The sequence below is a fragment of the Helicoverpa zea genome, chromosome 13 (genome assembly GCF_022581195.2).
Source record: "Helicoverpa zea isolate HzStark_Cry1AcR chromosome 13, ilHelZeax1.1, whole genome shotgun sequence".
Classification (NCBI taxonomy): Eukaryota; Metazoa; Arthropoda; class Insecta; order Lepidoptera; family Noctuidae; genus Helicoverpa; species Helicoverpa zea.
This window is the reverse complement of record NC_061464.1, coordinates 4,674,240-4,688,091: the sequence shown is the minus strand read 5'-3', so window position 1 is coordinate 4,688,091 and position 13,852 is coordinate 4,674,240. Positions and strand designations below refer to the sequence as shown.

General features: G+C 34.4%; 1 protein-coding gene across 1 annotated transcript in view; it reads left to right on the top strand.

The window, feature by feature from the left end:
* The window catches only part of LOC124635532 (head-specific guanylate cyclase), a 106,137-nt gene extending 101,029 nt beyond the window's left edge, over window positions 1–5,108 (top strand). The window contains exon 15 of the mRNA XM_047171436.1: window positions 666–5,108. Coding sequence (XP_047027392.1) covers window positions 666–770 — 105 coding nt within the window. The 3' untranslated portion in view covers window positions 771–5,108. The remainder of the gene's footprint in view (window positions 1–665) is intronic.
* The last annotated feature ends 8,744 nt before the right edge of the window (window positions 5,109–13,852 follow it).

Here is a 13,852-nt window from a genome sequence, read left to right as displayed (position 1 = left end):
CCAGTATCACAGTCATTTTGAATACTGTACGCAACGCACTGAATATTCATTAAGTACTCAACACTAATTACTGCTATAGTAACTCAAGTTGTTGTAGACATTCTGAACTTATAAAGTATAACAAAGATGACCTTGAAACTCAAGGTCAGCAGAATACAAAGGGTTTCGACGAAAATAAGGTGAAGGTTGAAAAGAAAGGAAACGCCAAAATGAAAAAGTGACTCAGACATTTTATAATTATGAGGTCTGCAGTATGATAATGACACACCATTATTTTGACGGGATTATTTATAGCTTGGAAAAAACAAAAGTCAACAATGAAGAAGCGAATTTGAAAAATACGGAGTCATTTGTAATCGCATTCAACTTTCTTTTAGCTTCGGAAAATAAGTTACAGAGGGCCGACTTTATTACTTTTTGTATCAACAAACATAACTTTTCAATCCTATCAAACTCAGATATAGACATTTCTATTTCGACAACTTTTTCAGTTTCCACAGATATTGGATAAACTTTATGATTTTCTATGAATGTTTGATAGTGTGAGAATTTATGTGTATATTTTTCTTTTACCCTTAAATCAGTAACAAGATCTATACTACCACCTTCTTCCCGACTTTGTACTCTTAAAAGAAAGGTTATCATAATAAAAAATTCTTTGACAGGTCAAGCATATACAGGACGCGTTAAAAGATTTCAACATTGGTCAAACAAAGCCGGATGACATAGAAAATGACGATTCCAGTAGAACAACTGAAACGCAGAATTAAAATTAGACCGACATCGTTTCAAGTTTCAAATTGAATGGATCTGTTGACATTGTAAATACTTCACTTGTAATTGCTTTGGAAAACTTTGTTCATCAAAAATGTTTTTGTGTAAAATGTCACTTGAAAGCATACTTGTTGTAAATTGTATTGAAGCGTTTTTCTTTGATGTTATTGACGTTCAATGGCTGGATTCTACCAAAATTGATTCGCACATTTGTTCGCGACAAAATGTGTGCACGCGTGGTGCGAGTCCAGTGCTAACGTGAGTTCGCACACAAAGGTTGCAAGTTCGTGGAAAGTTTCATGGCCAGAAGAAAAAATTGTGTGCGTCACAATGTTACACACCGATGGAATCTCATCTTTATAGTTGTCGTGGTTGATACTGAATGCTTTTCTATTAGATATTAATATACATAGTGCAAATGGTGATGCTGATTCTTTACATATTTATAGGTAAAGTGTGTTTCTGCTAAGATTGTAAGTTGTGTGCGAATACTTTTGTGCTGAACTCTGCTCCTTTTCTAACCAAGTGTGTTAGTGTGTTTATGTATTCTTCTTAGTTCAACTATTAATTCAACATTTTGATAAATATTATAAAGCTGACGAGTTTGTTTGCTTGAACGTGCCTATTTCTGAAAATACTTTTCCAAATTCAGCTGTATTTTGCTGTTCTGTGTTGCATTGACTAAAATAGTTATAGAATTGCACTACAAAACATGAGATTTTCCAAAATTACATTACTTCGGATGTTTTAAATCTAGCAAGCTGAACTGGTTGAATTAATAGTTGAACTTAGTGGAATAAACTGATATTATAATAAATACTCATATAACTCTTGCCTGTAAAAACTGCAGAGTTGTAAGTAAGTGAATATTTGTCGTAAGCGAGGCTAATCCGAAGATATAAAAAACGTCGCGAAAGCAGCTTAGATTTTAAACTCATAATATATAAAAATGTCATGGAGAATAAAATGACTAGCGGAGGTGCCATAACGAAAAATCTCCTAAAAAAGTAGCGCGGCAAAGTGCGAGGAACGAGGACCGTTTCTGTCTTCGTCCTAAGAACGACTTTTTTGGATCCGTAATTTTTTTGTAGTACCAAAAATCGTTGACAGATGTCTCACATAACCCGAAAAATTCGTTAATTCTCTCGTAAGTTATCATTTTCGTCACGCCCACCGCACGTATTTGACCTAGAAGAAGGCGCGTGACCTACCCGCATTATGGCATCTCCGCTCATCCTTATTCTGTGAAAAATGTAGTTCATGTTATCCTATCGTGTTTATACCAACACATTTTCATATAGATGTAACAAATAATAGTGATCAGTGTAAAGCTTTACTATATAATCTTAAGGAATATGTACATAAAGTTCAACCTGGGATAATTACGACTTACATAGTTATTAAAGGCGACGCTGTAGATAAAAAATAAATTAAGGCAAACTGCGTTTTTGCTTCTAGAGTTAATTCATCGAGATTTAACTAGAATATAAATATATTAAATATTTATTATTATTAAATATATATTAAATATTAAATATTTATTATTAAATATATTAAATATTTATATTTGAAGTCGTAAATAGTATAGGAACGGATATTGGTAGTTTTTTTTCGGACTCATTACCATAGATTTTTGGAATATTTAAATAAAGATTTTTATTGCTTTTAGTTGATTAGTTTTTGCTTTGTAAAATAATACGGCTTATTTTAGAAACGAAAATATGAAATGATACCAAAAAAAATGAAAAGCAGTATATGGAAAATTTCGCGAAAAATTCTCTAAACAATTCTTAACTATTTTTCTTTCAGTGTCGTAAAATTGAAAAAATATATTATTTCGATATTCCAAAATTGATGTTATATTTATTTTCATTTGAAGAGATTATATAACTTGGCGCTAAAAATCTTAAAAACTATAAACTTTTTACACTAATGTTTAGTTTGTAATATTTATTGATAGTCTTAAGCATTGTACATAATAATAAGTCTTCTGAACAGTATACATACTTACAAAAAAAGCGTTTGTTCTAAAATAGTTAATGTGCTTACTACGATACCTTGAATACTATTAGATATTGTAATTAAAAGAAAATGTTAAAAAATAATATTTTTCCTATCAAAAGCTGCATTTTATAATACTGTATTTTTTAATATTACGGGTAACGTTACCTCATTTTACATTCATTTTACTAACAGTTCTAATGTAAAAAACACAAAATAAATACATCATTTATGTAACTTATTGACATAAAACAAAAAATATATATTCTGTGTTGGCTTTATTTATTTAAGAAATTAACTATTAAAAGGTAAAATGTGGGAAAGTTCACACTTGTTCACTTTCGGAAATATTTATTTAATATCGAGGATTGTTATTTATTATTATAGACAAATTAACTGTCCTAATTTTTATTTGCGAGACGATAAATAAAAGCTATTAAAATGTCGGGTGTAAACTATAATTTATTATCAAAAAGTTTCTTGCTACAACATGTAATATACGTACCTAGTTAATTTTATTGTAAAGGCTTTGCCTAAGAGATTATGAAAGCCAATTTCTATACACCAAAAGAGCAGTTTATTTTTAATTTACACAACCTTTATATGAAACTAGCCTAAAAGACGGACACCCATTCTAGACATATATTTATTTATATTGTAACATTGTATACATATAGGTTTTTAAAAATATAATCATCGATCAAATCTTTTTTACGTAGCATTACACATTCCACTAAACATGTTTAAATTTTGCAGTGTTGTGATTTAGCTTAGATGTAATTATAAACCTTATGGTTAATAGAATAAAGTTCATTGTGCTATGCTTTAAAGCGTTTGCGCCACATATCGCATAGGTTATTTTTAACATTCTCATCTAGTCACTAATAGTAAGTAATTTAGTGTGTATTGGTAGAGCTCTGCAATTTCAATAAAGAATTAATATTTTTAGTTGAACCTGTCAACATTGAATCATCTGCCACTTCAATAATGATGGGGTCGGATTAAAAAAAAACAGCTGAGTACCAGGTATTTACATAGAGAGAATCCCTAGCCGACTCTTCGGTAAGACTGGTTGTCAAACTTTCCGGGAAGGGCAATGCGTAATCGCATTTTTTACCCAGAGACAAAAAAAGGCTACTAACTGCCTACAAAGGCCGCCAGAGATGTTCTGATATCAGCCATGTATTTAACTCTTTTTCCGAAACATGGAGGAACTCATTATGATATAGATTGGTCACCCATCTGCGGACGGACTACGTTAAGCAGTTCAAGTACGACTGTTATTTAGCAATGAGCTCGGACTGGGATAATTAAAGTTTAGACTGGTATCTAGTATAATAATAATAGGTAACTAGTTCTCTAAAAAAAAAAATAGATATTGAAATTGCAGAGTTGTAAAGACAGTTTTTGACTAGTCATCCTCAATATAGGACATGAGATATTAATATTAAAATAATGTATCTTTAACTACTTTTATTTAGACAATAAAATATGCAGCTATTTTAACTCTGAATTAATGACGAACAAGAGTACAATTTCATGACAAACAGAGGAAAAATATAATACTTCAGTAATATTATACTATACAGTATTTGTTTCTAGTACCTACCACACATAAGTAAAAGTATAGGATTCAAAACTCATTTTGTGGTAATTTCTAGAACAATAGAAAATAAATGTTTTTTATCCATTAACTCAAGCCTCATTTGTGTTTTTAAAGAAAACATGTAATCTAGTACGAAATAATGCTTAAGAAAAACGTTAGTATATTGCCATTTCAATCAGCATTTAACAGTTTATATAAAACCACAATAGGTACTCTAGACTTAATATAAACGAGATTTTCGTAATAATATTATCTCGCAAAACTACGACTAACATTTACTAGAAAATACATAATAATCTGTATATACATAGTTTTACCTTCATATATGTATAACTTTATATAAACTTCATATAGGCTTAATATGTATGTATATTAACGTGAACCTTAAATTTTACTCTGTCCTTATAAAATGTATATCTATCTTGTAGGGTACTTCTGTGCATCGTTAAGAAAAAAACATAAACTTCATTTTTTAATATTGTAAATGCCTAAGAACACGGCCTTCTGTAGTAAATAAACATAGTCACGAATCTTTAAGTCTAATAAAATTAGAAAAAATATATATCAATGTAAGCTATTTGTATTTCACGCTGTTTCTAAAAATGTATCCTTTGTTTTTGTATCTTATTAATTTTTAATTAAATAGTTTCTTGCCGTAAGAAACTTTAACTGTGAATGCACTGTTAGTGAAAAACTATAAAAAAAATAAAATGTTTCTTTCATAAAACTATGTTTTATTTTCATTAAAATATTCAATCCTCTATTGTCTAATATTACAAAGACGAAAGCATGTAAATCTGTATTTGTGTGTGTATTTGTAACTTCATCACGTGCAAATGACTTACACACACATAATAAGCAAAATGAAATATAAGCTACATACTTTAAATCCGATCCTAGTATGGGAAGTAGGTAATTCAGTTTACAAGTCAGTCAAAAGCAGGTTAGTCTTATCACATGCATCAAAGTTTTCATCATAATCCAGCCAAGATATGTTGTTAATTGCATTAAAAGTCCACGTCACAAAATTGACAGCCTCAAACTGCTTCTGACGTCAATCGAAAAAAAAACGTGGTTCTCGATTACAAAAGTAACGGAAAATTATTCTTAGTGTGGTAAGAACGCGTGTGTGAAAAACTACAACTGTCTACGAAGTAATTCCTGTAGCAACTACAATTTCAGTAAGTATTAATTTCCATGTTTGTTTATGTCTCAAACCACAACCATTTGACTAAAACCCATAGTTTATATTCGCAATAATTAATCAAAATTAATTTAATTACAAAGTTGATACGTTACATTTCTCCTAATTAAACCCAACCAAACCAAAACTCTGAAAACCGAAATCTAATATCTTAGAAACAATAACACAAGTTTGTACACAAAGAGAATTTTTCATGGAGAACAAAATGAATAGCGGAGGTGCCATAATGGAAAATCGCCTAAAAAAGTAGCGCGCTAAAATGCGGATGAGCAGGGGAAGAGGAACGTTACTGTTTTCGCCCTTAAACGCCTACTTTGGACCCGAACATTTTTTATAATACCAAAAACTGGAATACCTCGTTAGTTCACTCATAATTCACCGTTTTGATCATGCCCACCGTACGACTTTGACCTAGAAGAACCCTGACCTACCTGCATTATGGTCTCTCCGTTCATCTTTACTTACTCCGTGGAATTTCTGAAGAGTGCCTTAAAATCTCCGTTTTAAGATCGCGTTAATGATACCTTAGTCAAAAGTTACATTTAATGTGTGAAGCCCTTAATTAAAACCACAAAACAAAGTTTTGGAGTTTCGGGTTGGGCCTTAATATATTATGTTGGAATCAGATTTTGTAGACGTGTTAACTGTTGAAGCGTAGGACGTAAATAGATCGTAAGATTGTTTCCAACCGCGTTTTGAAGAAAAATATTTTTTTTGATTGATCAACATGTAAGTTACATTGCTAACAATGCATATTATCGAGCATTTAAATGACAAAATATATATATCAATATTTACTTGATTTACTTCAATTTTCAGGATTAGCTAAAAATAAACACAAATTCAACTCTGCAAACTTTCAGCCGGCCGATAGTTTGATGGGGCTTATAAATCAATATCATATGGAGATGAGTGGTATGACCGACTAAATCCAGTTAGACTGGAAGCCGTGCCTAACACAGCTGGGAAAAGGCACGCAATATAATCATCCGCCTGATGATTGTATTGCATTCCCAAAGAATATTCCCTGAAAAGTATGTGTCATTAATTTCATTGGGATCTTAGTTACTGGTAACTAAATTCACTAAACATGAAACAAAATTAACCACACTTACAACTAACATTCTTCTTTGATGTTAGTTAATTACTAAAAGTGCATCAACACATTACGAATAGAACCGTCCCTAATTTCTGGTAATGTTTTGGTCCCTCAACGTAAATGGTGTGTAAGAAGTACAAATTCTCTCATTGATTTAGTTATAGCGTGAAAATTTTTGGTAAAGTCTGTTTTTCTCTTGTGGATGTGTCCCCATTTGGAGTCATTCCGAAATCACTGGTATTGAATTACACGATATAAATATAAGGTATATCCTTGTATACCTGACTTTTTGAAAATGATGACTCTTCTGAAGAATAAGTAACAGGGTTTCTTAAAAAAACAAAGAAGAAGACTATTTTAAACTAAACTTAGATAACCAATCAAAAAGTTGATTTCAAAGAATGAAATGAAGAGTATACGAAATGAATTTAAATATTATTATTAAGAAGTTTTTCCCAATTGTGTCGATCCAGTGGCCTTCTTAGTAACTTGAAACGTTAATTTCTCAAATCAGTTGGTTTTAGAATAGCACATAAATACTCCTGCAAACTGCAGACTAAACAGTCGGTCGACAGTTGGACCGATACGACGCTTGAAAAAAAAAACTCAAGAAAATCGTAAATTCAATCAAAGTGTTAGTCTGTCTGATATCGGCGAAATACCCGATCTTCGTTATGTGCATACTATCATTCATTTCTACGCTGACTTATGAGCCCAAACAAACTGTCGGCCGACTAAAAGTTTGATGTGTACTATTATTGTCTGATCGAGTGTCCACAATCCCAGATGGCGTAAAGTATTACTGGATTTTCCTGAAAGGAAATTTTTACAGTATCGTTGAGTTTGTTATTTTGCCAGGTAAAAGGTACAGCTTTGTATATATGTATGTCTTTAATAAGAAGAGTAAGAAACCTAGTGGCAAAGTGATTTGTAAAAAATACAAATTACTTTAAAATACAAAAAGTGCATGATTTATGATTAGATATATTTATTGCGGTGTGTTGATTAAAAGTAGCCTATGTGTTAATCCAGGGAAACACCTATCTACATACCAATTTCAACCAAATTCCAGCCGTTTTTGCGTGAAAGAAAAACAAACATACATCCATACACTCTCACAAACTTTTTCATTTATAATATAAGTATGGGCATTTTATTAAGTGGGAATGCACTGAATAATACATAAAAAAAGGTTCTGAAAATGATTTCAGACTATAAAGTTAATGACCCTAATTCCAGCATAAAATATTTAATGCAAAAAAATTAAGTTCAAAAAGTTTTATAGTCAGTAGTGCCTAGTGCGTTCACTAAACGACATACTCAACAACTTTAAACACCCTAAAAATTCGAGCCATAAAATCCTTTTCCTAATATTTTTTGTACTCACCATAGAGTTACAAACGCCTAAAATCACCACCTCAAATTAGTGCGCTTATTTACATAACCCACTAGCACTGTTATGAAACGTCCATCAATGCCACATCCGCACACAAATATATTATCATCGCAACTTCTAATAAGTCTAAAACGAGGTATAATATCGTAAATTCTATGCGTACGGCACTTAAATTTATGGGACTCTCTAGACGTTTATATGGCATGGTTAATAGGCGTGGGTTATTGGTTTCAAACTTTACGGTAATTGAATATAAGGCCGGCTTTTTAAATTATTTCCTTGGGGCATAGTGATGCGTTTATGATGGGACTGTGGAAGTCGTAAAGTCAAAACAAATATCATAAACAGTCTGTAAAGTTTGATATTAGTGGTGTTTGTGAAATATTCTCTAGAGAGATGGAAAGGTAGTCTGGTTATAGCTATGTATGATATTATATCAAGGCTTTATAGATCTCTAAGGTCTTGAGTATTTAGGCTTCGATACCTATCCGATTTTGCTCTCTAAGCAGCTACTGTGACACAAATTCAGGTACACGTCCCCAAAAATTTGGTTTTGTATAACAGCAATCGCTAGTTTCTAGCCGTCAGAATAGCTGTCACTTCTCATAAAGATAGTTCCTCTCGAAATGGATATGGAAAGTTACTACCTAATTGCTACCAGCTGCCATTAGTTGCTACCAATTGCAGACTTATGAATGTTGGAAGAAAAATAATAGTTAATGCATCAAACATAAAATAAGGAAAATAAGAAATATAAGTATTCAAGTGGCCGAAATATTGAAGCCAAACGTAGTTTGAACCTACTGGCTTACGAACCAAATAATTTCGATATCTCTCACAAAACACTCAGGCGTAATAAATAACTACCGAATCAACGGCTTACATACCTACAATATACGATGATTAACTATACCTAGTTAATTGGGTTTCAGCCTAGGCCTAACGTAATTAGTTCTTACCCGACTTGAACTAGGAAAGTAGTCCTCTTGGGTCTAGCTACCCATTCTTATCAAACTAAATAAATAATGCCGGGAAATAAATAATGCCGGGACATTTTACACACACGGTCGGTTAGCCCCACGGTAAGTTATTAATTAACTTGTATTATGGGTGCTAACACAACTGATAAACTACATATATACATATTTATAAATACATATTGTAACACCCAGACCACGGCCAACAAGCATGCTCATCACACAAATGTCGACCGAACCGAGAATCGAACCCGGGACCTCAGGTTCGGCAGTCCGGCATGGTGACCATTGCGCCATCGAGGTCGTCTATTATTATTGGTGTGGATTACAGCTTTTTGGTAATGGATCTTGTAGTTTAGAACTCTCTTTTGTTTTGGATTGAGTAAAAGAAACGTATCACCTATGTTTACAGTAATTTGCAGAGAATAAGCAATGCTGTTGGCTGTAAAAGGAACTAAAGTTCGGTTGTCGTATCTATCAGTATTACCAGATCGATCAGTATTACCAAATTGGGCAATTAAATTACACATAATTAAAAATAAATAAATTTTAAAGGCTTGGGAAATGGTTATTAAAAAACCGGCCAAGGAACGAAGGGTTCCGTACCACTATTTATAAAACGGACAAAAAAATCACGTTTGTTGTATGGGAGCCCCCAAAATATTTATTCAATTCTAGTTTTCAGTATTTAAGTTCAGTTTATAAGCCGACCCCAACGTAGTTGGGAAAAAGGCTCGGAGGATGATGATGAGTTTTTTGTATTTGTTGTTATAGCGGCAACAATAATACATCATCTGTGAAAATTTCAGCTCTCTAACTATCACAGTTCATGAGATACAGCCAGGTGACAGACGGAGGGACAGACGGACGGACAAACAGAGGACCGAAAACAATAGGGTTCCATTTTACCCTTTGGGTACGGAACCCTAAAAAATATTGAAAAATTATTTCAGTGGAAAGAGACATTACTATGGAATATAGCCTTGAAATATGTGTGCTAGATTTTAGATGCATGGAAAAATAATAATACAATAGTTCTGTCGTGAGTGGGACTAGAATAATACTGGGTCAGGGCAACTGCAACAGACATATATCTGGATAAAGATATATGTATGTATGTCAGTCAGTCTGTACCCAGTTTAAGGTCGTCGGTATTTCTTATTAGGTAAATAGAGCAGAGTGATTGGAAAATATTTTAAGATGTAAGTATGAATAATATTTTAGCACAAATATTAAAAGGACACTACTCTACACTACTAATTTACACCACCATCAGATATCTTAAATCGGCTCTATACCTACTTATCAAAACGTAATTAAAAAAATGTTTCCGTTTTTTTATCATTCCTCATATATTTAATTTGTAACAAGTTACGAAATAAATAAACGCATCTATCGTATTTATATTACAAATCCTAATTTCGCAACATTAAATAAATATTTGTGTACACACTAGAAAAAAACGCAAGTTACAATTTACAGCACCACATAGCATAAATATAAGCTATATATCCGCTATTATATTTTGCCAATATAAACATATGGTTACCATCATACAGTTTCAATGTAAATATTTTTATTTGATACCGTCGAACTAAAAATGTAATGAAAGCAAATAAATTTTAATTATATAACTGACATGTTACACACACATAGATACTTCTAAGAATGTATTCGTTTAATTAATTTGATGGAAAGTTCTAGAAGAAAAATGCTGTTTTCCATGTAAGCTTTAGGTATCCATGTCAGAAGTAATTTAATTTAATTTAATCCCTTGGAAGATGGGTAGGCCTTTAGTATGGGACGCAACCTGTGTCGATACTCTTGCGCCATCACACCTTCCAAGTTCTGCGTGCTGTGCTGCTGCTGCCGCTGCGGCTGCGGAGAACCTCAAGTGGCGGAAATATAGTGGCCTTGTCGGAAACTATATTTTCGTACCGTTTGGGGTTGAAACCCTCGGGTCGTGGGGTCCGAATGCCCACATTCTATTTAAAGATCTCTCTAGGCGGCTGGTTGACGCTTCTCGTGACCAGAAGGCTGGCTATTACCTCGGACAAAGAATCAGCATGGCGATCTAACGAGGTAATGCTGCCAGCCTCTTGGGCACGCTCCCAGTTGACAGCAATGGGGACGAATTTTTTGACGCTTTTTAGTTGTTTGTTTTACTAGGATAGTTTTTGATTTTTATTGTAAATATGTATTGTAAATATCTATGTAAATAAATTTAATTTTGATTAGAGTAAGACGAATGTGATATTGGAACGCAGTTTTACCCATGTCCCAAGGGACCACTTCCCGCAACGGGGTACAAAGTAGCCTATGCACTTCCAGGCTCCTCTAGAATCTGCTATCTGTGAATCCAATTTCCTTGAAATAGGTTAAATACATTTTTCGTGACAGTGCCTATTATGCGCTAACAGATATTAGAAGTTATTTAGATTGTCCAAATATACGCAGGTAAGTGACACACAAATACATCTAATGAAAGTTTTGTGAGTCTGTGTCAAATGAAAATTTATAACAGCGCAGAACCTTATTACATTGTACCTGTCTATATTTATGGTATTGTAGCGGTACTACAACTGACAACACCGCCATCTACACATTCGGAGACGCAACTATCATCAAGTATCCTGCATCGCACATGCAGTGTTCGCGCGCACATTGAATACGCATAGATCACCCCGACAACAACTGTCGGGCAGTAGCCCACCGGACAAAAACACCTGTCCGGTCGGAGGATCCTCCCTTTACTGCGAGGTATGATGAGCTTTACTCTCTGCTCTCAAACCTCCACAGTGGTGACGCCGACGTGATATGAACACGCAACCTTCGAGCTACGTGACGTCATCAGCAAGACCTTCCTCAAGCTTTCGAGCGACGAGTTCTTCAGCCAGCCAGCTTCAAATGGGTATCTCTGACCACCAGCATGTTGCGGACGCACATACCTGGTCAGCACCCTCAGCCACATCCAGCGACCTTGGCTCCAGCTCACTGCACTTCGGCCGGTCGAATATCTCCCTCGCCGAAGCAGTCGCTAGCCACTATCGCGGCGCTGTGCAACTCTCGCAGCGCCGGTCCCGACTCACTGGGATTCGCAGCACCGCCGTAGCAGCCAGTTCCGACCCACCGAGAACCTCGCGGCAACATATTGGCAACAAGACTGGCTTGAAACAACCTCAAGAACTTGTACCATCGACCTCCGGTCTCCGGAGGGGAGTGATGTAGCGGTACTACAACTGACAACACCGCCATCTACACATTCGGAGACGCAACTATCATCAAGTATCCTGCATCGCACATGCAGTGTTCGCGCGCACATTGAATACCCATAGATCACCCCGACAACAACTGTCGGGCAGTAGCCCACCGGACAAAAACACCTGTCCGGTCGGAGGATCCTCCCTTTACTGCGAGGTATGATGAGCTTTACTCTCTGCTCTCATACCTCCACAGTATTTATCTACAAGCAAAAACTGAAACAGAATTTAAAATTTTACTTAGTACTTTACCTAAAAATAAACCTGACAGGCCCAGATTGTGTAAAGACGATGAAAAATTCACGCCATTCTCAAGGTTTGCGAGACAAGGTGTGAACTTTGACATTTTACTAAGTTTATTCTGAGATTCGCGTACCTTCGAAAATATCCGTGTTTTCAGATACAATTTAATACAGTTAAAACAGTAATTACAAACAACGAACAATCTTTAATTACAAAAATTTGAATCATTTACATACTTCTACAGTCTACTGGTTAAAAGGGTAGAGTAGAGTGTGCTGAGATTTAAGGATTGTCAGTTTTGTAATAAAATTGAACATATTAAGAATGTTCGTATTTACCTACTATATTTTACTCTATACCTTCATTTAGCGCTTATATCAAAATTCCTTCTACGAAAACATTGACCATTGAACCAATAAAACATAATTCTTAATACATTGTACATCCAATTTTGCACACAAATCTCTTGAATTTTAATTAATTTCCAACGTCACGGCCTTATATTCCGGTAACAATCGATATTATTAGCGAAGTTCCCGTTCATCGGGGAGTTCGCCATCTGCTTGAGATCGTAAACTAAAGCAGGTTTTTATGCAAACTGCCGACTAAATAGTTGGCCGACAGTAGACCCGGTGGTTTTTTAGGGTTCCGTACCTCGAAAGGAAAAAACGGAACCCTTATAGGATCACTTTGTTGTCCGTCTGTCTGTCTGTCTGTCTGTCTGTCTGTCTGTCTGTCTGTCTGTCTGTCTGTCTGTCTGTCAAGACCCTTTATCTTAAGAACGCGTGGACGTATCAAGCTGAAATTCACATGAAATACTCGGGTCTATTGTCCCTTTAGGCTGTGAAAATATCAAGCTTCTAAGCCAAGCCAATCAAAAGATACAACCGATTATGTCGATATTTTCAACAAATTCTCGACACTCGCAAAGGAATCAAAACCTACAGGGTACTTCCCGTAAACTTAGAATCTTGAAATTTGGCATGAAGCATTGTTATATAATGCAAATATAGGAAAAATTGCGAAAATCTCATTTTTTTTGTTATATAATATAAAAAAAAATATTTTAATAAAATGAAACTTACTACCTTATTTCTCACGAACGAATAAAGGTACCAAATTGAAATTTATACCAAATACCTAGGTCTATTGTCCCTTTAAGCAATGAAAAAATCAAACTTCTAAGTTAACGCGATCAAAAGATACAGCAGTTTTACCGACACCTTAGACGAATTTCCGTCACACGCTAGGGAATCAAAACCTACAAGGTACTTCCCGTGAACTCAGAATCT